General features: G+C 40.0%; 1 protein-coding gene across 3 annotated transcripts in view; it reads right to left on the bottom strand.

The window, feature by feature from the left end:
- LOC113406240 (SH3 domain-containing kinase-binding protein 1-like) overlaps positions 1–26,607 on the bottom strand; it is a 378,903-nt gene that overhangs the window by 58,952 nt on the left and 293,344 nt on the right. For all 3 annotated transcript variants that reach the window (XM_026649807.1, XM_026649810.1, XM_026649809.1), the window contains one exon: positions 20,353–20,447. In XM_026649807.1, coding sequence (XP_026505592.1) covers positions 20,353–20,447 — 95 coding nt within the window. The remainder of the gene's footprint in view (positions 1–20,352; positions 20,448–26,607) is intronic.

Raw genomic sequence — 26,607 nt, forward strand, 5'->3', positions numbered from 1 at the left:
GAACGTTTGGGATTAGCAATACAGAGGTTCTCTCTCAGGGGCAGATCAAAGGGCTGCTGGGAGAAGAGCAGAAGCAGCTCTACCATCTGTCAGCTTCCCACTTTAGCTCAGTTCTTCCGCCTGTTCCACTTACTCCCAATCACATTTTCCATTTATTTTAGCTTGCAGTAGTGTTTTTTGCTGCCTTCTCCACGGCCGTCGGATGCTTGAGAGGGTATTACAGCTGGAATAGGAAGCAGCCTATGAACTTCAGGCAGGTGCTGCTGCTCTTGGGTCTCCCCTCTGCTAGTGATTTACAGAACTATCAGAGCAAGGGCAGGACTTCTACTTGTAATGAATAAATACAGCGGACAAATAGTTGGGGATCCCCAAACAAGTTACACTGCCATTATATTTATTCTCTCCCCTTCATATATGTATGTATTACTCCTGAGGGAATTCTGCACCAAAACATTAAAAATTCTGCACCAAAAATTAAAAATTCTGCACACAATATTTTAAAATTCTGCATATTTTATTTGTCAATAAATAAATGTGGTTTCAGCACAGCATGGGGAGCACAGGCCACTGGCTGCACTGAGGTGGGAGATCATCCTAAAGCCCCCAATACAGGGACTTAGCAGTGAGGCTGCACCTGACCCTGACACAGTGTAAGAGCTGGGCCTGCCCCAGAAACACCCTGGGGTCTTGCCCCTCTGCACCAGGTGTGGGTGGCCAGGCTTAGCCTAGCAGGATCCAAGTGTGGAAGAGCTTAGTGTGGGGGGATCCAGGTGTGGGGTGAGACGTTTCTGTGTGGGGCAATCTGGGTGCGGGCAGCTCATTGGGAGATCTGGATGCACAGGGGGTCGTTGGGGGGTTCGGGTGCAGGGGCAATGGGACTCTGCAAGGGATCCAGGTGAAGATGGTTGGGACTCAGCAAGGGGGATCTGGGGGCTCATTGGGGGCGTCCAGGTGTTGGAGGAGTGGGTCTTGATGGTGTGAGGGTCCAGGTGCAGCTGGTTGGGAATCAGTGGGGTGGGAGTCTGGGTGTGGGGGGCTCGTCAGAGGGGTCCAGATTTAGGGGGGTAGGGCTTGTCAGGGTGAGGGTTCGATGGGCCTGCTTAATGGCCCCCAGCTGCTGCCGAGGGGATGCTGCATGCCAGGATGCCACTTCACCCCATTGATTCCCCTATCCCCTTTTCTTCCCCATCCCCCCACACTCCCACATTCTCCTCCGCCTGCCCTGTTCCACCCCTCCTTCCTTCCCCACTGACTCTTCCCCTCAACCCTTCACCCCCCTTCCCTTACCCAGCCCCACCAAGGGCACTCACTGTTGCACAGAAAACAGGAAGGCTCCAAGCACACAGAAGGGAGCATGACTGGCACTAGGACCCAGGAAGTGGTGTTCAGATGTAGAGGCAGAGGAGCCCAGACACAGCCTCCTTCAGCTGGGCAGCGCTGCGCTTGCAGAAATGAGGGGGGGTAGGGGCATGTAACCCCATGTGCCCCTTCATGCCCCACCTCTGTTTGGAGGGAGCAATCCCCCCTCAAACTGCACACATTCCCTCTCGCCCCTGGCGCGGCTTCCCTGCTGTTTTCTGCACAGCAGCACAGGAATTCGGGGGTGGGGTTGTGCGGGTGCGCAGTCACGCAGACTCCCCCCAGGAGTAATGTATGTATGTAAAGCTATAGCAATATCTTATCACTGCAGATGCATAGAGCAATTTACAAAGATTGCTCTTTTACTCAGCATGGCTCTTGTATTTCCGAGCTGGTAGGTAAGTGTGTATAGTGACCTTTTAAATGTATAATTACATCCTAGTGAGGCTATAGTTAAGACATCAACTGCTAGTTACTGCTTCTGCCTGTTAGGATTTCCCCAAAAGTTGCTTGGCATAGAGGGACTGGCAAGTGGACAGTTATAACTGTTCTAGAGAGCACTGTTGAGACCAGTGGAACACAGCAGCTCCTCTGAAAATGTAGCTGCTGAATGTGTGCACACATGCTGGGGTTTTATATGGTCAAGTTTTCTGAATACTCCAATAAACGGGCTTTTTGCCCACGCAAACAGATGAACTTTCTTATACTGTTAGCATTTTTGGAAAAATGTACCCTATAAGACTTTTTTTAAACCTAAGATTTTATAAATAAATTTAATTACACATAAAAACATCCAGATAATTAGCAAGCTAAATTACACAGTGAAAAATATAAACGACTCAAACTAATTATGCAGTGAGACATAGCAAAACAGTGGAGTCTTTTGGAAAATAAAACCCTGAATAGTAGGAACCTAGAGATTCTGAAAGAAATGATAGAAATCTTCAACACAATGTCTCGTTCCCTGCAGAAGGGCTCTCACAAAATATTTTCCTGCTCTTGAAAAGTGTATGTTAAAAATGTCTGTTTTCCTTCTGCTTTTGTAAAGTAGATACATCAAGAAAGACACTGAACTTGTAAAACCACCTTATTAGGAAGAGTCATGAATGTGTCTTACATTTTTAGTACAGAGAGCTTTCATGTGTCATCTGTATCTGGCAGCTACATATTAAATTATTACTACCATAATTTTAAGTCTCTCTCTTGCATTTCCCGCCACAATTGAGAGCCAACCCCATAATTTACAAAAGCAAAACCACCAAATTTGAGTTTTGAAAATTTTAGCCTTAGGACAAGTGTGTTAACACTTTTCCAGAAATTATCAGTAAGTGTAGATTTTTAAAAGACCTCTTAATTTGAGGATTGAAGACATAATAAAAGTCAAATCACAAACCAAACTCTGAACCTGCAATTCACTGCATCCACACAGAGCCCAAGTGAAGTCACTGCTTCATACATAAATAGTGAATTGCTGAATCAAGGCCAAAAGTCCTGACTACAAAGAGCAGGAGCAGACCTATAAAACAGGTAGCACAATTTTTAAACACAGTCCCTGGCACTACTACAAAAATATATGTACAGGATGTGAAGTATATATACAGGATATGAAAGGAAACTTTTATTCGTTAAGTAACTCGTTAAGTCAATGGCTACCTTTTAATGTAGGCAATGAGAATTTTCAATGAAAACAAATATTAAAGATGCAGAAATATTAATAATTGTGCAGGAATGTAAGCTCTTTGGGCAGGAACTGTCTTTTTGTTCTCTGTTTGTACAGCGCCTAACACAAAGTGGTCCTGGTCCATGACTAGGGCTCACAGATGCTCTAATACAAATAAATAATAATTTTGAAAAATGTAAAAAGGACATAGACAAATAATGTAGCACCAGATCCTCAACTAATGTAAATGGGTGTCAGTGAAGTCAATAGAGCTATGTGGATTTATACTTGCTGAAGATCTGGCCCAGGATATTTAGGAGAATTTTCTCCCCACAATTCACAGAATACTTCTGAAGCCAGGTGTAGAGAATTTTATCCTCACAATTGGATTTGTATTTTAAATTTAGAATGTACAATATACAACTGTATTTCAAAATATTTGATTCTAGAATCTTAATAAATATTTGTGCAACTATATAAAATATTTAAGAAAAATATCCATCCAAATTTTTATACTGCACCCATCCTGTGGTATCCGAGACTCACATTCAAAGGGATCAACCATCATTAGTCATAACACTTAGTTACTGGGATTGAGAACTTCTTGAGGCAATGTACATGTATTTGTTAAAGTTCTTTACAGAAGAGGAGCTACAATTAGTTTAATTCAGTAGGTAATCTAGGATTCTTAAATACAACCTCAGTTAAAAATTAGCAAGAGCCTAAACCAACTGGGAAACTCACCAGCTGGGAAGGTAGAAGAAAGATCTCACAATAATCTAGTCCAAGAGCCTCTCCACAGCATTGGCTTTATTTAAATTACAGAAGATACAACAGAAGGGCCAATAAACTCAAAACCACTAATCACCTGAGGTTTTCCCTACTTCTGCCAACTGGGAGGGGAGAAGACACACCCTTTCCTTTTAGCAACCCTTCTTGGTAACTGTTCACTGTTCTCCTTCCCAGGCTCCATAGCTCACCTCAGCTGAGACTTCCCCACAGGCCAGCTCCTGCTCCCTGCTGTTGTCCCCCTGCTCAGGCCTTCTGCCTAACAGGTACACAAAGCCCCCTCCCGGGCCCTTCTCTGGCTCTGGGTCTCTTCTGTCTGCTCCCCTACTTAAGAGGTAGGAAACCTTCAACTGATTTCTTGTACAGAACACGACTAAGAGCAGGCACCTACAGCTCCCAGCTTTAAAGGCCCAAGGACTGTAGCAGGCACACATTGCTGCATGCATGAGCCCCACGGCCCTATTACAAAGAGTTTAAATCTCAACGTTATACAGAAGAGTATAAAATAATGGAGTAAACTGTGGAAGTCATATCTGAAGCAGATATAAAAAGGGGGACAATATTACAGTAGTGGCTACACTTCTCTTCCAAGCCAGTGGGAACGTGTTATGTGATCTGTGCCAATTCAGGATAACCAGAAGCTGTAGTTTTTATTGGAAGCCATAGCAATAGATTGTGAAATCTTGTACAGTAAAACATTAGGTCTTTCCCCATTACTGACCCTTTATGCCATTACATCAGAATTGGGGGGGGGGAAGGGGGAAGGCAGGGGAGGAATGAAGTGGTTCCTAAACTAGAAGTCTGGTTTAAAAAAATACTAAGGAGTAATGAGTATAAGCAGGAGGGGATTTCACCTTTGTATATGGCATTGGTGAGATTGATACTGGAATGCTGTGTCCAGTTCTGGTGTCCACTTTTTTAAAAGGATGTTGAAAATTGGAGAGGGTGCAAAAAAGAGCCATAAAGAATGATTTGAGGGCTGGAGAAAATGCCTTACAGTGAGAAACTTAAAGCGCTCAATCTGCTAAGCTTGTCAAAAAGAAGAGTCAGAGGTGATTTGATTACAGTGTATCAGTGGTGCCCAAACTTTAACAACCTGTGAACCCCTTTCACTAAAATGTCAAGTCTCGCGGACCCCCTCCTAAAAATGAATATTTCCAGGGATTTTCTCTTTTACCTGAGTATAAATTATAAAAGCAGTGATCTTGGAAATATAAAATTTGTTTTTATGACATGCTTATTACACACTATTTATTATTATTTATCATTACAGTATTTTTATTACATTATGAAAATGGCAACACTCTTCCAAGATCTCACTTTCATAGCTTGTATCACTTTGAATAAGGTATTTAAGAAGCCAACTCAAAGAGTTCCTCCTACACAAGCATTCAGGTCTTGAGCAGTCCAGGCAAACAGTGCATGTTACAACAAAGCTTAAATTTGTTCTTCATAATAATTTTTAAAACAATACTAGCTATTTAATTTTAAAAACAGCAAAAAATATCCACCTCCCTTCCCATTTCTTATAAGGAGTCTTGAAGTTTAAATCTCCTCAGTGTGCTAGATGCACTTGCTTTGATTTGCTTAGCTCTTGGAAGTCCAGGGGCTCCGGCCCCGTGCTGCCCAGGGTCCCTAGGGACAGCTCTGTCCGCCATTAGGGAATTTTTTCCCAAGAACCCACTGTAACATTTCGCGAACCCCAGTTTGGGAACCACTGCAGTATATAATTACCCTCACGAGGAGAAAATACAAGGTACAGACGGGCTCTTTAATCTAACGAAGAAAGACATAACAAGAACCAATACTGGAAGCTGAAGCTACACAAACTGAAATTAGAAATACGGCATGACGTTTTTTAAACAGTGAGAGTGATTAACCATTGGAACAAACTACCAAGGGAAATGGTGGATTCTCCATCTCCTGATGTCTTGAAATCAAGACTGGATGCCTTTCTGAAAGATATGCTTTAGTCAAACACAAGTTACTGGGCTCAGTACAGAGGTAACTGAGTGAAATGTGATTGCAGGAGATCAGACTAGATGGATCTAACTGTCCCTCCTGGCCTTAAACTATGAATTTAAATAATCAGATAATCGGTAACAAATTTGACATGCTTTGATGAAATATTGCACATGCAGCAAAAATGATCATGTTCACTGAACAAAACAATTTTTCCTAGAGATTCACTTGCAATGTTCACTCAGCAGAAAACAGACTATCACAGGGAAATAGATGCATCTCAACTCATAGAACCTGTGCAATTAGTGTCCATATTCTAAATAAAACCAGAATAGACAACAAACCTGAGGTGGTTCTGATAACACCTATATTTTCTCTCTCTGTTGGGCCTATACAACACTCATGTGCATCAACAATATTTTTATATAAAAAATAATCTATTACAAAACCTAGAATGAGTCTATTAGAACACATCTGTAGGATTATTTAACTCTGTTTTTATTTATATCATAGTAGTACCGTGGGATCAGGACTTCACTGTGCTAGCTGCTGTGCAAATGTGAAATAAAAATGGATTCCCTATTCTAAAGATCTTACTGTCTTGGATTTATGGTGACAAGGTGCAATGGTGGATGAAACAAACAGACCACCATAAAGGGAAGGATGACATTCAGTGAAATGAAAAAGTTTTGCATACTAATCAATAGTCACTGCATGCCATGTGGTTAGCCATGTCAACAGGCGGTGCTTTGCAGGGACTTCTGATCTTTTCCTTTTTTATTTTAAAATTTTAAAATAAGTGAGTTATCACTGCATAATTTTAGTTTAGTTTTTAGCTTAGCAAACAAACCTTAATAGCCAGTATTAAAAGAAGCAAATCTTAATCACTGTATGTATGCGACAACTTGTTACCTCACTCTCACAGCTGTGGCCTGCACTTCCATTTGCCAAAATTCACATTCTTATCTTTCCATCAACAATATGATCTTTTAATTGCAAGACACTGGTCTAGCCCTGTAATACACTAGAGTCAATGCAAGCCTAACTTAGTAGGATGGGAACAGGAGGATGAGAACAAGGAGAAAGGAGTCAAAGATTCATGAACTTAATTTTAGTGAATGTTTAATAAACAACTTTTATACATATATTGTCAAGTAAGAAAAGGAAGTGTCATTTATTCCATCACCTGTAATTAATTCAGTCTTAAACATTTACTCAAGTGTGTCATTCAGAAAATGACTATTTCACTAACACTTCTGATCGCAGCAGTACAACTTGAGATGCATTAGGTTACATGAATATTTCATCAGCCCCATCTCAAGGAAGACCTAGTTTGGTGCTTTATTTTTAGTCAAACCAGTCAATGGAAAGTCACAAGATATGGAAATAATCCAAGTGTAAAAAAAATCTAGGGCAAGTATAATCACCACAACAACTGAAAGGAAGAGGAGACAATTGATAGACAGTTACTAACAGCTTATTTTTCCTCTCAGTAAATTAATGTATTTTAGAAAAAGAACCTATTCTATGAGCTCATTCCTTTTTTCTTAAGTATATCATCCATTTTAGATAATTTATAAGGTACAGTGGTTAAGCAATCATGCTTCTTTTATATGATAACTAGGATTCTGCCTCAAATATTTGCCACAGAGGAACATTTTCCAAGGGCCTGATTCTACAAACACCTAAAATCATCAGTTCAGATATGGTACAATGCGAGCACTTTCTGTTCCTTCTGGTTCAAATCTTTCAGTCCTTAGGCTACAGGATTTTGCCCTTATCGAGTGAGTACGAAATGAAACGCTTAGCTATAAGCAGACTTATTTTCACCTAGCTCATCAGAAGTTTAATTCAAAATAAAATTATCTATCATATGCAGAAAGATAAGGTCTCATCCAAGATCTACAGAATTATTTTATAGCTCTTTGAAGAGAGAATTTAAAAGGATTCATGAAGTTCTTTTAACGTCTTGTTTTCCACAATGGGAATACTCATAAAGCCCCAAAGGAAAACTTGTAAGGGCCTTTAGAACTCAGAAAGAGGACTAATGATATTCTTTAAAGACTACGGTTCTTGAATTCTTCCATGAAATATGATGTTATTTGATGCTCACCTTACTGCTGTTGCACATGCTCAAATTATTGAAACCCAGAATGATGGCATTTGTGAGTGAACATTTATTGCAAATAAAAAGGCATTTTGGTAGTGGCTACTTTAAGAGAAAATTGAAAATAGTTTCTATTTACTGTAATAAATTATGTTTTTTTTTTCTGGTTGACTTGAATTTTCTTAAATTACTGTATCAAACAAACTTTTTTATTAAATAAGAAGTGTCCCTCATCAGCTATATCTGTCAGAGAAAGAAAAAAATTGAATTACTAGAGAGACAGTCTGGAAAGGGAACTCTTTCTTTCAAAAGAAAAAGAAAGAACCCTGTAATTACTATATTATTTTTTCTGCTCTGGAAACCAGTGTCTTCCCGGCCAATCAGTTATACTTAGTATGACTTCATTATGTGATTATCAGTGTGAACTTTTTCAGGAAGTTGAGAATTCTGGAAATCAACAGGGAGATAAAAGTAGTTCTTAAAGACAGTTCTTATAACTTCTTGAGACTGAAACCATAGTCTATTATCCACCGGTTGGCTTATACTATTTTATTTAATGTGTCAATGTCTCAATCATTCTGGGGTGTCAAACATCTGTAAGTTTATGGACAGCCCACAAAAAATGACAATAAAAAAAATCAGACTGATCTTAAAAATTAGGAGGAAAAATTTTCCACCTGTAAAACTCAGTGAACTGGTCGCATGCTCAGTGTGATGAGATCTACTGGCAATATCAAGTATCACCCTCTCTCTCCAGCACACCATCTTTTTCCTGTTCCCTCCTCTGCTTCCCATGGCCTCAGTTAACTGGCAAGATGCTGGTACAACAGCAATTCCCCATTTCGTTCCTATAGCAGCCTTGCACATCCATGAGAGCAGCTGCTTCCTCCACAACTCACACCTAATCCAGTTCTTCTTAGAAGTCTCACAGCTACAGGAAGGCCCTCTAGTCCACTACCTCCTGGACAAGAATGAATAGATCAGAGGTTTTAAAAGGGAAAGTTGCAGATCACCCATCTGTTGTCAGGTCTTGGAATCTCTAGGAGAATCAGAGATGATGTGCTCTAGATTCTGAATTTCATTTTTCCTTGTATGTTTGTATAATTAAACGATGATGTTGTCTTTCATTTTTCAAAATAAGAATGATGCGGAATACTTGACCACGTGTTCTTTATTGCTTGGAGCTCTGTAGAGATTGATGTAGAGAAATTAAATCCTTTGCATCCTTGCAAAAAGAATCTCTCATCAAATGGACTGCATAGCTGTTGGGCTGTCCTTTCTTAAACAGTTTATTTTCTATAAACCTCTGATATCCCCAGAGTCTTATGTAGTCAGGGCCGGCTCCAGGCACCAGCTTGGCAAGCAGGTGCTTGGAGCGGCCACTCCGGAGAGGGGCGGCAGGTCCAGCTATTCGGCGGCAATTCAGCGGACGGTCCCTCACCCCCGCGGCGGGGCGGGGGGGCGGGTTTTTTTTTTTTTTTTTTTGGCTGCTTGGGGAGGCCAAAACCCTGGAGCCAGCCCTGTATGTAGTGTATCATAGGGGAAAATATTTATTAGAGATGATATATACCAGAGTTCACTTAGTAGTTCTTGTGAACAAAAAGGCTCCTTGGTGGAACTGTTGAAAGTTGGGTAGTATAGTTATTATTAATATTTGGAATTCATATTTTTTCTGCTAGTAAATCATTATATTTGTACGGCCTGCCTCAAATTAAGTGATCTTATCTTTTTCACGTTTATAAATATTAAAGGAAAATGTCCCAAGAGCTATGAAAATTATAACTCTGTTCTAAAACATAACGTAACATAGCTAGGAAGACTAAAGGGGTCAACAACTTCATTAGCACTAGATTGATGGGGGGACATGCTTAGTAGCTATATTGCAGGTATTCCAACAAATCACACCATGTCTTTAAAATGTGATATTTTTGGAGAAATGTGTTCTCTTTCAGTATAAAAGAGGATCTATCTCCTGAACAGATACCATTTCAGAGCCCAATTAAGTTACTAAAAGGTATGATTTTTGTTGTTGTTGAAGAGGTGAAAGGTAAAGATAAGACTGCAATCAAGATATAAATTCAGTGGAGGAAAACTTTGACATGGTCTGAGAAAGCAAATGAAGCTTGCCAAAATCCTGAACAAACATTTCACTAGTTCACTTTCTACATCAGGAAGTTGTATGAGAATCTTGAAAAATAGATTCCTGTAACTAATTTAACAAGAGAGAGACCGTGAAACATGGTGTCTTCTTATGTTCTTCTTGTCCCCAGGGTCAGCATTAGAGCGGGAACTTGTAAAAATGCCTCTACTGAGTTAAACTTGATTGACTACCCCCCACCACTCTCTTTTCTGATAGCCAGAGAAGAATGTTTTATTAATGTATTGCAATGAGCAACATATTTTCATATATGAGTCAGATATCTTGTTTCCTGGCTTACCTCTGTCAGCCAGGTGTTATGCTGTACCTGTTTCCTATTATTTTCATTTTAATACTTATGATATGGAACCTTTATTCTTTATGAACAGCCTTTATTTCTACTCTGTAAATTCTAGAATTTGGCAAAAGTGAAGAAGGGTAAACAAGCAAATGTTTTCAATGTAGGTAAATAACAATGAATGAAATATATATTAGCCTCCATCTATTAGACTCATGAGAATTCCTGCAGGGTTGGTAGGAACTGCAAAGGCTGACAAGTATGAGGCTTGATAAACCTCTCATACTATTTTTTAAAGTTCACAAAAGTTAATTTTCCCAACTTATTTCCAAGTGAGATGCAATTTTCACCCCCAGCTCCCAAAAGTTAACTGAACAGGAAATTGTGTTATTACCGGTAGAAGAACTATCCAAAAAAGTTACAGTGTCATCTGTGGATGCCCTATAGACAGCAAATGTATATGTATATTGGCATCCTTAATAACTGACCATTTAACATATTTAAGTTATCCCTTATACTTAAGAGTAGGAAACTACCACAAACACTACAATAACCTTATGTTTTTAAAAGGCACCCAGTGTGCTGTAACAATTTTTTTCATTAGAAATTCTGTCCTAACTCCTCCTTTCTTTGTTCTCTCCTTGTTTGTCACTTTGACATTTCTGTCCATGTTTTTGCCAATATTCTCTCCTAAGTAAAATATGAACCCGACAATTCTTTGAGTCAGAGACTTCTGAAAATGTTCAAGTACAACTGACTTTATACAAGAAGAGGTTAGATAAAAGCAGAAAGTTCACAGAAGATTGAAAAAGTGCCTGTTCCTTAAACTTGTTATTTTATTGTAGTCTGTTGCTAGAGAGAAAACTCAATCCACTCTTCAAGTCTCTCTCTACAAAACCACCTGTGTAGGCCACTTGGGTCTAGACAACTGGAGAGGGTCAGCATGTTCACTTCTTATGTGCCCAACCACAGAAAGCAGAACCTACAGAACATGTACTTCTAGATTAATATTGAGAGCTTGGAGAGGCTTTGTAATGGGATGGCAAGGTTTCCATTGGTTCAGCATGGTAGAAGCTGCTGGGAAAAAAAATGTTACCTGACTGTAACTGTCGTTCTTTGAGATGTGATGAAGACATGTGTTTTATGTGGGTTTGCCTCACCGGAGCCAGAAAACTTTGCCTGGCCCTCATGCCCTGCAGCCATAGCCCCTCCCCTGGCCATATAGGCGATCAGGGAGACACAGCCTTCAGTTCCTTTGCACCAAACATCAGAAGTGCAGACTCCAGTGCAGAGGGGACGGAGGGTGGAACTTGTTCATGAACTCAGACCTGGCCAACCTGTTAACAAAGTCATATCTGGAGAGCAACGCCTGCTGGTTTGCAATGCACTTCTCCAGGGAAGAGGAGGTATAAATCTTTCTCCCCATCAATTCCATCCTCTTTGACTCTTTGTCTTTGGGTATAGATTTATACCTGCCCTTCTGAGCTCTGTCATTTGCTGCTGTCACCACCAGGGAGTTGGGGGCTAGGCAGGAATAGAAAATCTCAAACCCTCATGGAAATGAAGTATAGTTTCTCCGAATGTTTTGCCATAGAGGGCAATGAAGCTGGGGTATTTCAGAGAGCCTTTGCAGGTCCAGGAGAGCCTCATTTATTGGTAGGCCAACTATCCCTGGAGCTGATGGTTGGAAAACATCCAGGAGTTTATGCATATTCTCCTGGAGGAATTCTGCCTGGATACCCAAGGTGGCAGGAGGTTCTGATCACCAACAGAGAGGACGATTCCAGCACACCTGGGGAGGACAAGGTAGTTTGCAGCATCAACAATGGATCCTGCTCTTGTACCACAGGATCTGGTCAGAAGGAACAGATTCAGTGGTCACAGGAGTCACTGACGGGACTGGTGATCTTCCTCTGGAGGAAATAGAAGAGCAGGACCTCAGAGACCAAGGAGCATCCCAGGATTTCCAAGGAGGCCACTGGGCATACAAATAAGAATTGGTATCTAGTAGGCCCTGGGCCAAGAACCTCTGTTCCTACTGCAGGACAGATGCCAATCTCAATACTGATAGTGATCTGAGGGCGATCCCTGGCACTTCTCTGGTGAGGAGGTGAGGACGATCCTGATCTGGATCTTGAAGAATCCCAGACCTCCTGTGGTGACAAAGGGGGAGCCAGCACCAATGGGGCAAACAACCAGTTAGAGTCATCTGAAGCACAATAAGGAGGCGGCACTGGTGCCGGAGAGCAGTGGAGAATTGGCACTGAATAAGAGACACTCCCACTTGGTACTGGGGAGGCATTGGCGCCAAGGCCGGTACTGCATTTGAGATGGCATCTGCCACCAAGAAAACGACAGTTCCGAAGGGGCCTTCGATGCTGGGCCTGGCCTCGACTCCATAGTCTGTGGCCCAGGTGGCATGAGCTACAGGGCCGATGCTCTGCAACACAGCCAGAAGGTGCCAAGGGCACAATGGAGGATGATTTGGTAGATGCTATAGCACCGGAGAACTCCTGAACCAGTGGAGAGTCCAGGACTGAGCGGCAAACCAGGTCTGATGCTACCAGGTATGCCTTCAGCATGGAGATAGTTGGCACTGCTGCTGCTATCGTCGATACCTGACTCAACAGACACCCCATGGCCAGAACCAAAGTCAACGGTATGGGCCCCTGCTGCTCTCAGCATGGTACCAGGCAGCGGTTGGACGGACCTGCTCCATTCTACATGCCAGAGGCAGTATGGTGTTGGTCATCACTCCTCTTAGAAGTGGAGGAGAAGTCTCTGCAAGCCCTGGAATGGTTCTGGTTCATTCTATGGGACCTTTTCCTTGCCACAATAGAGGAGGGTGACCGACCCCTTATCCTCTTGGGGGAAACGCCAGAGCCTGAATGCGGAGAGGCATTGCTTGCCAGGTCCGAAGGCAACTGCTGATCAGAGGAGGACCTCCATGCCGAAGCATGCCTCATGGCCTGTTCCAGAAGGTGCTGCTTCAATGGCAAGTCTCTTGCCACCAGGGTTCTCTCTGTGAATGACTTGCAGATGGAGCACCTCTCTTTAATGTGTCCCTTGCACAACAAACACCTGGTGCCGGAGTCGCTGTTGGGGTGACTCCCTCCACAACGGACAATGCTTGACTCCTGCTGATGGCATTGCACAGGGCAGCCAACTCCTCTAGCTAACACTAAACTAACACTTACCTAACCCTAAAGATATTACTACTACTATATACAAAGAAGAGTTCTCAGAAACTGAGATGAAAGTGTGAGGTGAAGACACCACACAGAGCTCCGACTCTAAGGCCATGGGTGGTGAGAAGGAACTGAGGGAGTCAGGGAGGCAGCACCTTTATATGGCATGGGGAGGGGTTGCAGCTGCAGAGCGTGAGCACTGACCCTACAGGTTCTGCTAGGCAAAGTTCTCTATCTCTGCTGCGAGGGGGACGTGTACCCATATAGAATACATGGCTGCCTCTACTTGAAGGAGAACCTTGTATAAGGATGCTGATTAAGTCCTGCTGACTCACTGTGGCAGATGTGACTATTAACTCCACCCTGGATATGAGGGGGATTCTTTAGGCAGAGTGACTTAGTTTCTAGGACAGAGAGATCTCTTTAGGAAAAGCCATGATAGACAGAAAGTTTAGGTTTGCATTTGTGTTGTTCTTTGAATTATCCGAGAAGTCCAGGAGTGGGGGGCTAGGTTTGGACAAAATACAGGGTATGTATATTACATTAAGAGCAGAGAGGGAGCGCCACCTGTTTCGAGACTCCTATTGCAAAGATCCTGAACCATCCACTTGAATTCTGTCCTAGAAACTAAATTCTATAGTTTATGTTCAGGCTGGGTCCAGAGATCTGGAGGATGACTACTGGGTAAGCAATAGCTTCTTCAATATCTATCTCAGATACTAGGGTACAGTTCAGACAAAGCACAAAAGCATGAACTATGGAGGAGTGCTAAGCACTTTTGCACTGAGTGTCTCCACTCGCTAAGGACATGGTCAATGAACAATTAATTATAAAAGGCTTGTGAGAATCCACAGAAAAAAAGAAAAAATATAATTAACCAAAATCTCTGCAATTTATCTTGCATGATATCAGATTAGAGAATATTGGGAAATACTGCAATACCCAGAGAGAAGTTGCTGGTTACAGGTTTGGGAGAATTGATCAGGCCAGTCAAATCATCAACTCAGCTATTATCAAAGAAAGATACATTCGTCAAGGCTATGGGGGTGGGAAAGAAGGGATGAATATGAAATCCAGTAGTTCTGGCTCAATAGTACAACTGCAGCTATCTCTGGTTTTACATAAAGAAATATCTAGAAGAAATATTGGGAGTAAGACTCTGATGTCCTTGCCTGGAGATCAGACACCTCACTGGAGTTAAAACAAAGGCTTGGTCAACAAAGTAAAGAGTACAAGCCACAACATTTAAAGCAACTTCTATTTGGTAATGGAAATCTTTAAAAATGACCTCAGTGAAAGCCTCTATCCAGTCAGAAATAGTTTCATTGAAGGCCAGATGAACTAACAGATACTAAATAGGGATACTAAATTGATTTAAAAAACCAAAAGTTATAAAGCTAATGGAACAATAAAGAATCAAATTCCAGAAAAAGTGGTCTTTCAAATACAGCAGTGACTCGTGTTTACTACCTTTAGTCAACATGGAACAAAACAAATTTCATTTTCCCCAATTAATATTTACTAACCTCAATTAACATTTTATTATCTGAATAATTATTTACTTTATTTTATTGAAAAAACATTCTAAAGAAGAAAGTTCATTAAGCAAAGTGTAAACAATTATGTCCTTCAAAAAACGTATTCATGAATAACATCTCTGTTCTCCTCCAAATGATCACAATGGGATAAACTAGTAGGACATTGTATTCCTTTGGTTGATAAGTGAATAAAAGGGATAGATCATGACTTCAGTTTCAAGGTATGACTGATGTCACAATGGATTTTCAAGCAGGATGAAGAGGAATATTGCGAGAAAACAGCTCCTCTGCATGAACAACTTATTAATTTCAAATTAAATTTTTAAAAGAAAAATAAAGAGATCCAAAATTAGCAAGGCTTATGTTTAATTTTTCATCCAAGTATGCAAATTCATCTTTGTTAGCAACTATACATAAGTAATTTGGAAACCATTATAGTACTCCGATTCTGCTATTGGTTAGTAAACAAACTAATGATATTATTGTATTTCTTATATACCAAATGTCCTGATAAATCTAAGAAGAAAAGTATCAGAGGGGTAGTCGTGCCACCAGACTCCTCAGAAGAAAACATGCTCAACCTATTTCAGATTCACCTTACACTTAGAAATCAATTCTCTACACAGCATGCAAGATTCATCTCCAGCATAACAATTCTTGTAATATCTCTGTGCATCCATCAGGAAAGACTATGTATACAATTGGAACAAAAGGATAACAGGACTGAATTTGTTTTGCAAAACAATAGGTTTTCCTTATTTTGACAGAGACTAAAGGGGAAGACGGGAATAAAAAGTTACAATCCACTGAAGTGAAACTCCACACGTGCTCTTGGCAGGTAGGCACACGTGTAACAGCTGCATGTCTGTGAAGGTTTAGATTATCTCTAGTGTTTTAAACCTTTCCCTATGGGTTTTTTTCCTGCTTAAGTGAGGGCATTATCTGCGAAGTTCCCATCCTCTTCACATTCGGGTCACTGTCATGATGCCCGTCAGAAACTTCCACAGCCACACTTGAGGAGTAACTTGAGCATATTTTACATGTCCTACTTATTTATACTTGTTAAATTAACTGTGTATTAGCTGCTCACCTATCCTATCCATTATCTGTTTAGGCTCCCCACCATAAGCTGTGATACAACCTGATGGAAAATTAACACATGGACTCACCATGAAAGCTGGATAAATATTAAATATGTTAGCAACAGAGAAAGGACAGAGACAAACGAGCGTTCAGTTTTGAGACACTGGATCTGGTTTTCTTTCAATATGTATACTGACTCATTAAATATATTTATATTCAGAATAGGGCTGTCAATTAATTGGAGTTAACTCATGCGATTAACTCAAAAAAATTAATCGTGATTAAAATAATTAATTGTGATTAATCACACTGTTAAACAATAGAATACCAATTGAAATTTATTAAACATTTTCAGATGTTTTTCTACATTTTCAAATATATTGATTTCTATTACAACACAGAATACAAAGTGTACAGTGCTCACTTTATATTATTATTTTATTACAAATATTTGCACTGAAACAAAAGAAATAGTATGTTTCAATTCACCTCATACAAGTACTGTAGTGCAATCTCTTTATCATGAAACTGCAACTTACAAATGTAGATTTTTTTCTGTAACATAATGGCTCTCAAAAACAAAACAATGTAAAAGTTTAGACTCTACAAGTCCACTCAGTCCTACTTCTTGTTCAGCCAATCGTTAAGACAAACAAGTTTGTTTACATGTACAGGAGATAATGCTGCCCTCTTCTTATTCACAGTGTCACCTGAAAGTGAGAACAGGTGTTCGTATGGCACTTTTGTAGCTGGCATTGCAAGGTATTTGTGTGCCAGATATGCTAAACATTCATATGCCCCTTCATGCTTCAGCCACCATTCCAGAGGATATGCTTCCATGCTGATGACGCTCATTAAAAAATAATGCATTAATTAAATTTGTGACTGAACTCCTTGGGGGAGAACTGTATGTCTTTGGCTCTGTTTTACCCGCATTCTGCCATTTATTTCATGGTATAGCAATCTCGGATGATGACCAAGCACATGTTTGTTTTAAGAACACTTTCAGAGCAGATTTGACAAAACACAAAGAAGATACCAATGGAGATTTCTAAAAATAGCTACAGCACTCAACCCAAGGTTTAAGAACCGGAAGTACCTTCCAAAATCTGAGAGGGACAAGGTGTTGAGCATGCTTTCAGAAGCCTTAAAAGAGCAACACTCCGATGCGGAAACTACAGAACCCAAACCACCAAAAAAGAAAATCAACCTTCTGCTGGTGGCATCTGACTCAGATGATGAACATGAACATGCATCAGTCCGCTCTGCTTTGGATCGTTATCGAGCAGAACCCATCATCAGCATGGATGCACGTCCTATGGAATGGTGGTTGAAGCACGAAGGGACATATGAATCTTTAGTGCATCTGGCACGTAAATATCTTGTGATGCTGGCTACAACAGTGCCATGCAAGCGCCTGTTCTCACTTTCAGGTGACATTGTAAACAAGAAGCAGGCAGCATTATCTCCTGCAAATTGTAACCAAGTTTGTTTGTCTGAGTGATTGGCTGAAGTAAGACTGAGTGGACTTGTAGGCTCTAAAGTTTTACATTGTTTTACTTTTCAATGCAGTTATTTTTTGTACATAAATCTACATTTCTAAATTCAACTTTCACGATAAAGAGATTGCACTACAGTACTTGTATGAGGTGAATTGAAAAATACCATTTCTTTTGCTTTTTACAGTGCAAATATTTGTAATAAAAAATAAAGTGAGCACTATACACTTTGTATTCTGTAGAAGACATCCAAAAATATTTAAATGAATGGTATTCTATTGTTGTTTAATCGCATGATTAATTTTTTTAATCGCTTGACAGCCCAAATTCAGAATATTTTTAAATAATCTGACCAATTTTTTGTCATACTTGCCAGCATAGAGAGCTAAGCCAATAATCTGCAAATGTTCACAGACATACAAACTTTTATGTAAAAACAAACAAAAAAAAAAACAAAAAAACTTTTCACTTACTATAAAGCTAGAATTTTGGCTGATTCTACAGAAGTAGAATACAGTTCTCTAACTCAAATTTTAACCATGTATATTTAGTATATTAATGAAATTGGGCGCTTTATTACACATGTGTAATCATATTAAGCCAATGAGTGTGAGAGAGTGACTGTGTGTGTGTGTGTGTATGTGTGTGTAACACCATTTTGACCCATTGTCTTTGGGGGTTTTGTTTGTTTTGTTTTTAAATTCAATTACCACATGCTTGCCATTTAGTAAAAGCACGTACTTACTAAAATAAAAATAAAAACAAACTAAAACCCCAACCAAACCACCAAAAAACTCCAAAGCAAAGAAAACCACAACAAAAACACTAGCAACCCACCCAAACTGGACATATAGCACTTCACTGATGTTGTTGTGCATGTGTACATTTACTATCCTTCCCATCTACTCCCAAGGCTGTTGCATTTGGAAAAGGAACCAACCCATGGCTTATTTGGGTTATGCTGATTTGTCACTGGGTGCAAATCAAACAGTTTTATAATTACTTGTTGTGACGTTGTCTAATTAAAATATAACCATGCAAATCATTATTGCTACCACTGTTATATAATTGCAATGAAGCTTATACAAAGTGTAACACATGGCCAGAAAGGGTTAAGCATCCTGCAGGCTAATTGACCCAGAGTCAACCTGTAAAGACATGTTAGAAATGATAATTAGGGCCATTCTATGGTAGATTGGCTAGAACTTTGAAATACAAACCTATATTGTTAGAAATTAGAGGTGATACTAATTGTATGTGTGTACTCATATCTTGTTAAGATGTTAGCCATGTAAACAGACAGTTCCTGTCTGTCACTATAGCTATTGATTCAGAGATCAAAAGGAAATATTAACATTTAGATGAATCTTGGGTGCAATAATGTAATTGTCTATATGTCTCTTTGAAGTTTGTGATAGACTGTCTAATGGATAAATTGCCTTGTGTTAATTTGGGTAACTAATTACGGGTGATGCTTAGGAAATAAGTCTCCATAATTGCCTATTGTTCACCAAAGGACTCCAACCTGTCAAAAAACTCTATAAAAAAGGGCTTGGGTCCTGATCCTTTTTCTCAGACCTGCTTAATGCTTCATGCAGGGGAAACTTGAGTCGAAAGGTTGAGATCTCCAGAATCCCAATCTGGAATCACCCTGAATGCAAACATTGGACTATAACCTATGAGCTAATTCTGAAAGAACTCTTTGCAACTATAAATCCCAACATGTCTGCTATGAATCTGAATCTCAAGAACTGAACTCATGTGTGTATGTATACTGATCTTTTAACCCAGTGGTCCCCAAATAGCATATTCATGTTCCCAGAAGAGTGTGGCGGGCGCCGGATGACCAGCTGCCGAAATGCCGCCGGGAAGGGGCAACGCCAAGAAGCGCCGCCGCCACAATGCTGCTGCTTCTTGGCGGCATTTCGGCGGCGACGCTTCTCGATGACGCCACTTCTCGGCGGCATTTCGGCGGCTGGTTGTCCGGCAGCCGCGCTTCTTGGTGGCGGGTTGTCCGGCGGAAGCGCTCCCTTGTCAGGAGGCGGGTGCACATAAATGCCCTGGCGGGCGCCGTGTTGGGGACCCCTGTTTTAACCAATATCCTCCCTCTCTCTTCTTTTTAAATAAATTTTAGTTTAGTTAAAAAGAATTGGCTGTAAGTGTGTATTTGGGTAAGATCTGAAATATTCATTAACCTGCAGGGTAATCTGTCAGATCCTTTGGATTGGTAGAACTTTTTTGTAAGATGAATAAGATTTTCAATAATCCTCATCATATTTGCCTTGGGTGGAGGCCTAAGGCTGGGTTGCTTTAAAGAAACTGTGTTGTTGGCTTCTGGGTAACCAGTGAGTTGTTACAGAAGCTGTTTTGGTAAATCTAAGTATTTGACTATCCACCAGCTTTGGGCATTGCCTGCCCCATTCTTTGCAGTTCACCCTAGTTGAGTGACCTCAGTTGGCTCCCCTGGGACTCCAGTCACACTTGTAAACTCATAAAAACACAAACTCTGTGCTTTGCTTAATCTTATCAAGATAAGACTTTGAAGCAAAAGAAGAAAAAAACCCGGTCTTCCTGACACCTATTTTATCCTGTTTTAACAAAACTCTATAGTTTTAAGAGCTCAGAGGGAGATTTTCAAAGGCACAAAAGGGAGTTAGGTGCCCAGCATGGAAATGTATATATATGTTTTGAAAGCTGTATTCTGGTTTATGAAAGGAAAATGTTGCCTTTACCTTATTGATAAGTATGACGATATCACCTTCTTTGATTGTTAGTTCATCTTCATTCTGTGCTTCATACGGAAATATTACTTTGCAATACTCCTTGACTGAAAGGAAAAATGTGCAATTCAATAAACAATCTTTTAACATTTTTTATCCAGCTATTTTACTATAAATATAATCATGTTATACTTTGTAAGTGTCTCTATATAAGATATTGTTTTATCTTTTTGCTATTTGTTTCTCTGTAGATTGTAGACCTTCACAAATTGCATGAAATATTCAGAAGTTCTGTATTGACAATTCCTGCATTTATCAGCTAGGAAGGAAAAAAAACAGAGCCACATGTCATGAACCATTTCCATCAAAATAAATGTAATCGTTTGTTATTCCCATCAATGCTTCTGTATTTCTTTCCATAGGCTCACAGAAATTAGAGATGGAAAAGACCTAGGAGGCCAGATAGTCCATTTATCCTCCTGCCAATGCAAGACAATAGATATTTCTAATCTGGTGACTCATAAATATTTCCCTGTATATACATCACTAATGGATGTTTTCCAACATTACTATAAAGTTTTTTCCTCCTTTCTTTCTTCACTGTCTATAAATAATGTGTCTTCTCAGTTCTCAGATCCCAAACACACCTACTCCTAATCATCAACACAACTGTCGTAAAAAAAATCAGATAATTATGACTTGTTGCTATGCAGCGAAGAAAAGTGTGCCAATCCTCACCGAGAAGTTACAAGGACATAGGATCATTCATTTCTGGTATTAGAGTATATATAAAAATATATAATATTTTAAATCAGAGTCCTCTACTAGAAAGATAGCTGGATCCTTTGTAGATTAATATTAAGTAATTACAAAATACACATCTATATAAGACGGTGCATGGGGATGCACTGTGCTTGAACAATTAGACCGTTTAAATGGGGGTAAGGGTCTTTTCTGGTTCACATATTATTACTTAGCAGGGGATGAATTTTAAGTTGCTGTGAAGCGAGTATGTCAAGATCTCTCTGGCTCACAGCTCTCTTCTTGCCAGCCAGGAAAACTAGTACATGAACCATCGGTTTGTAGCCTCTTTCCTCCTCTGAAGAAATAATGATCAGGAAAGGAGGATGAGCACCCTTCTAGAAAGATCCTCTGACAAGAGCCAAGGAGGAAGAGGTTGATCCTCCTGCTACTTTCCAGAAATAGAGAACATCTTTCAATAACAATTTCCAAATACTATTATTTATGTATTAGTTGCTCAGAACAAAATAACAGTCTCCAAGGATTCAGCATGGGAGAACCTGAAACCCACAATTAAGATTTGAGGTGGGAAGCGAGTGGTTAACTACCAGTCTGTAAGTTGAGTCTTGTACCTCTCCATCTTTTCTCTGGGGTCAAGCAAGGAAGTTACTCCAGCTCAACATATTGAGCAGTTCCTCTGGGGTGCTTGACCCCACATCACTGTAGGAGGGAGCAGGCAGAATAGTGGAGATATGGGGGTGGAAGGCTTACATGCACTGGTCTAGAACAGCTGGTTGTGGAGCAAGTGAACCGCAAGGAGAGAGAGACTGATAAAATCCACTATTTTCTCACCATTTCATTTACATGTGGGCTATCATCATAATAATTTTGTCTTTATAGAATCTACACACCACAAAGAAAGATTTTGACAAATAACAGATGTAATAAATGTATACAGAGCTGGTACCAATTTAAGGCTGTATTGCAAAAAAGTGTGTGCAGCATCTTGTGTAAAGCCTCTTGTTATTAGGCAGGACCTTAATGATTCATTTTTATGACACAGAATGGAATGTTGGGAGGGGCTGTCGGAGGAAGTGATTTTCCTTTTTGAATGAGACTCGGGGACTTTGCATTCTCAGGTGCATACATTATTCCTCCATGAATTAATTGGATGTTATGTTCTCAGTATCAGGTGGGAAACAATGCACAGCAGTCTACGGTGAATCAGTAGAAAGAAAGTATTACATTAGAATTAAAACCCCAGTGCTCTCAGAGAAGAGCTCACAGAAAAGGGCAATATACCTAGGTGTTAGTAACACTTATGAGTGTGTAGTCAGATGGGTGACTGCATAAAAAAGATGAATCAACCTCTGGAAAGCATAGCTGTTTAGGAGAAGCAAAAATAAATAGTCAATAGGCTCAGTAGGTCAAACATATAAAATCATATTAACAAAATGAGGTAATATTCTACTTTTCTTCATCACATTAAGACTTCCATAATCATCTGAGCCCAATATAACAACAGGATTAAAATGTTCTTACTTCAATCATGTTTAGACAGACTAAAAGAAAGGGACAGATTCTAATCTCAGACACACAACATATATGTATACAAAAATAAAATTTTCTGAGACATGTCAACAATCAAGGTCAGACTCAAGCCCATGAAATGTAATGGGATGCTGCTTTTTCAGCCTATTACGCTGGTTGCCAACAAAGAGGTGAGATACACTGGGTATTTACACTGAAAAACTACCTCCTAGAGACCTCAATGGAATTGACTTTTTTTAAAAAATGAGATCAACAGTAAATGAGTGGTGAAAACAATGGCTGCCAGTAGAAATCTGACAAATGACAGCTGTAGACAATAACAAAATAGACATATGCCAAACTCTATCCCGCTGCACCAAAAAGAAAATGTTTGTATAGCCCCTATATTTAGTACTCCCAGCTGCCAGTTTTGTACCCCTTCTTCATCGGCTTCACACTGTGGACTAGTATACAAGGCACACAAACCTGCAGCACTCTTCTTAAGTTCCACCAAATGCCTTGAAATTTCTCTTTGACCTAATGTAAAGGTACGTTTTTAAAATAAGACTCCCTCCCAAACATATGCACATGCAAATTTTGGCAAAGAAATACTGGGGGGAGAGGGGAAGATAAAAGACATGCAATTTGATGATTTTCAGTTCTTACTTAATACTTTAAAATGATATTGCTATGTTTACTCTTTCAAATTATATAAAGTGCCAATAAAAAAACGTGAATCCCAAGTCTTCCTCGCCCCCAAAAATGGAGAAATAACCCTTCTTTCCCAATTCACATTCCTCAGGAAACAGACTGACTGAACAGACAGGCCTTAAAATTGCCCCTGAAAATTAACAAACTCAACCTCTTTTGCAGTGGGGTCCAATTATGGCCCTCTGCACTCTTAACTGTGGCCGCAGAGGGAGTCGTCATCCTTTTTTTTTTAAATGGTGAAGCAGACTTGACTGAATAATCTAGAACTACCACCAATTCTAATTCCTAAATACTTAGCAGTTTATATTCTCTCACTCTACCCTGTGTCTTTCAGGTAAAACGCCTTTCTAATATTACTCCATTTCCCTGATATTTTTACTAAATAACATAATGTAACTTTTGTTACCTTAAGATGTTTGAGTTCCTCAGAAAGCTTTTCCCTGTCTTTATCAAAGCCTGTACATACCCATAAAAGGGGATCAATTGTTTCTTCCACCTTACAGAGTACACATAGTCCATCTTTGTGTCTATTTATTAAAAAAAAAATTGTTTAAGCCACAACAGCTAGTTAGTACTCTAAACTAAATTATTTCATTTTTTCTACTCAGTCTCTGATGTATGTTGTTATCCTCAGCTGTATGGCACAACTCAAAAAATCTTCTTCCGCTTTCTTCATTAATCCCAAATTTTTGCCATTCCTTTTTTAGGTTTTTCTGTACTAGGCTTTTAAATTCCTGTTTACTCAAGGGTATTTCTATGCCAGTCCTTTCATTTCATTGTCTGCCTTTTCATTCCCTGTTATCCCAATATGCTCTGGGATCCAAGCTAATGCTACACGTATCCTCATCTGTAGTAACTTTCATTAGAAATATAATTTCATTGATTAAATCACTTCTACATACGGACACACCTTTTTTTATCATCATAAGACCTCAGACTGAGTAAAAAACAAAATAAGAATGACCACTTCTGTTGGGAGTACACCCCAGATCTGATTTAATGCTAGCATTATTACTACTAGTTTGGCTGTCATGACAGCTATAAAATCAGATTTTCTGTTAGAAGTACTAATGCCAACTTTTGGTATACAATATGCTGCCCCTACTCTTCCTGTTTTTTCTTTTTTTGGATCCATCTGTATATATTTGGAAAAACAACAACTAATTTTCATTTATATACTGGTACACTTCATTTTTATTACCTACTGTCTCTTTTTTATGCTTAAATTTATAAAATAAATCTAAATCCGCATTTGGACATGCAACTTTCCATCTATAACTAATTTTCCCATGACTAATAGTTTTGACTTTGTTTAGCTTTTCCTTGCCTTTCAACTTCTGCTTCCACACTTTAACTTGGTCATGTGGATTTCTAACATCATGGGCTATCATTCGCCTATCGAATTTTCAACATGCCTCATGTATTTGTTTGGTATTTTCCTCATTGCAATTGCCATTAACTTTTGGCCCAGAAAGTTAGGTCCAGTAGTTTCATTTGTAGAGTAACTGGCATTTCACTAGAAGCTACCTGTAGTGTGTATATGAGTGTAGTAATAAATGAACCGCATACAACTCGCAGTGCCTGGGCTTATATTAAATCTAATTTTTTAAGTTCTGATTTTGATGCTGACCCAAAAGCTTGGCAGTCATAGTCAATAATTGGGTCAATTAAAGCTCTGTGTACTATCAACAGTGTTTTCTTATCTGCCCCCCAAGCAGTCCCAGCCAAACTTATAAGCAGGTTACTACTTCCTGTATGTTTATCTTTAACACAGTCTATATGATCTTTCCAAAGTAATTTAGCATTAAATATTACCCCTAGAAATTAAAACCTTTTCCGTATCGTAAAGACCAATACTTTGATTTTAGTGACGGAGAACTTGAAACCTCATGCATTTCCCCAGTCAGAGGTCTTTTGTAATGCTTTGTTGATTCTCTTTTCTCCCACTTCAGTATTCCTGCTCCTAACCCACAGAGCACAATCATCTGCAAATAGAGTGACACCTACTCTGGCACTTATTCATGTTGGGAGATCATTTATTATTATATTAAAGAAGATCAGGCTGATAACACTTCCTCGTGGTGTATCATTTTTAACATTACATACTGTATATTTGACATAATTTTCCCAACTCTGACCTGCCTGGTCTTTTTACTCAAAAATTCTCTAATCCACCCATATATTCCTCCCCTTATCCCTTGTGCACCTATTTGGTACAACAAGCCTTCCTTCCACAGCATGTCATAAAACTTTTCAATATCTATGAAGATAGCTATCACAAAACCTTTGTGCCCCATACAGCTTCTAATTTAACAATTTGATCAACGGTGCATCTTCCTCTCCAAAAACCACTCTGCACCTCATCTACAATGCCACTGTTTTCCAAATAGGCAGCCAATCTTTCATTCATCATTCTCTCCATACTTTTTACCCAGGCAGGCTGTAAGGGCGATAGGTCTACAGGCACCACTTCTGTGGAGTTTGCCTGGTTTCTGAATTCGTGTGTTTTTGACAGTTTGCCTGGTTTTTGCACTGGAACTACTGCACGTTTCTATTCTAGTCTTATCACTCCTTTTTCCCATATAGTATTATTGTCATTACCACAGGTCTTGAACCCAGGCCTGCAGGATTCCTGGGAGCAGCCACACTCCAATCCTCCATCTGGCAGCCTGCTGACAATGGCTTACCTGGGACCCACCAAACCCCGCCCCAGTGTGAGGCTCCAACCCTGAAGTCCAACTGGTGGAATCCCAGAGCAGCTGACTGGTCCACTGGCAGCAGGAGGAACAGGAAGCTCCACCCTGTTCTGGACAGTATGCCTTGTGTTTCCTGCTCTGTGGCTTGGTTTCCTGGAATCCCGACCAGGCTTGACTCTTGGCATCTGACTTGTGGTTCCTAACCTCCAGTTATTCTCCTGCCTCTGACCCTCTAGTACAGGCCTGCACAACTCGTAAAGCAGCGAGGGCCATATTACTCCAAAGAAAATAGCTGAGGGCGGAAACCCCCCTGGCCCCACCGAACCCCCCCGCCAGACCCCTCGAAACACAACACCCCACCCCCAGTGCCGCCCTCCCCGTCGAAACAACCACCCCCAGCACCGCCGAAACAACCCCCCCCAGCGCTGCCCGCCCCACGGAAACAAATCCTCCTTCCCCAGCGCCGCCCCACCAAAACAGCGGTATTGAACCTTTGCAATATGTTATAGCGGGCTCCTAAGATAGTATAATTAAGGTAAAAGAAAAACGTCTTTTTGCTAGAAGTAGAATAAGATCTCCCCCCCCCCCC

This window comes from Terrapene carolina, unplaced genomic scaffold, assembly GCF_002925995.2.
Source record: "Terrapene carolina triunguis isolate 2854851 unplaced genomic scaffold, T_m_triunguis-2.0 Scaffold23, whole genome shotgun sequence".
Taxonomy (NCBI): domain Eukaryota; kingdom Metazoa; phylum Chordata; order Testudines; family Emydidae; genus Terrapene; species Terrapene triunguis.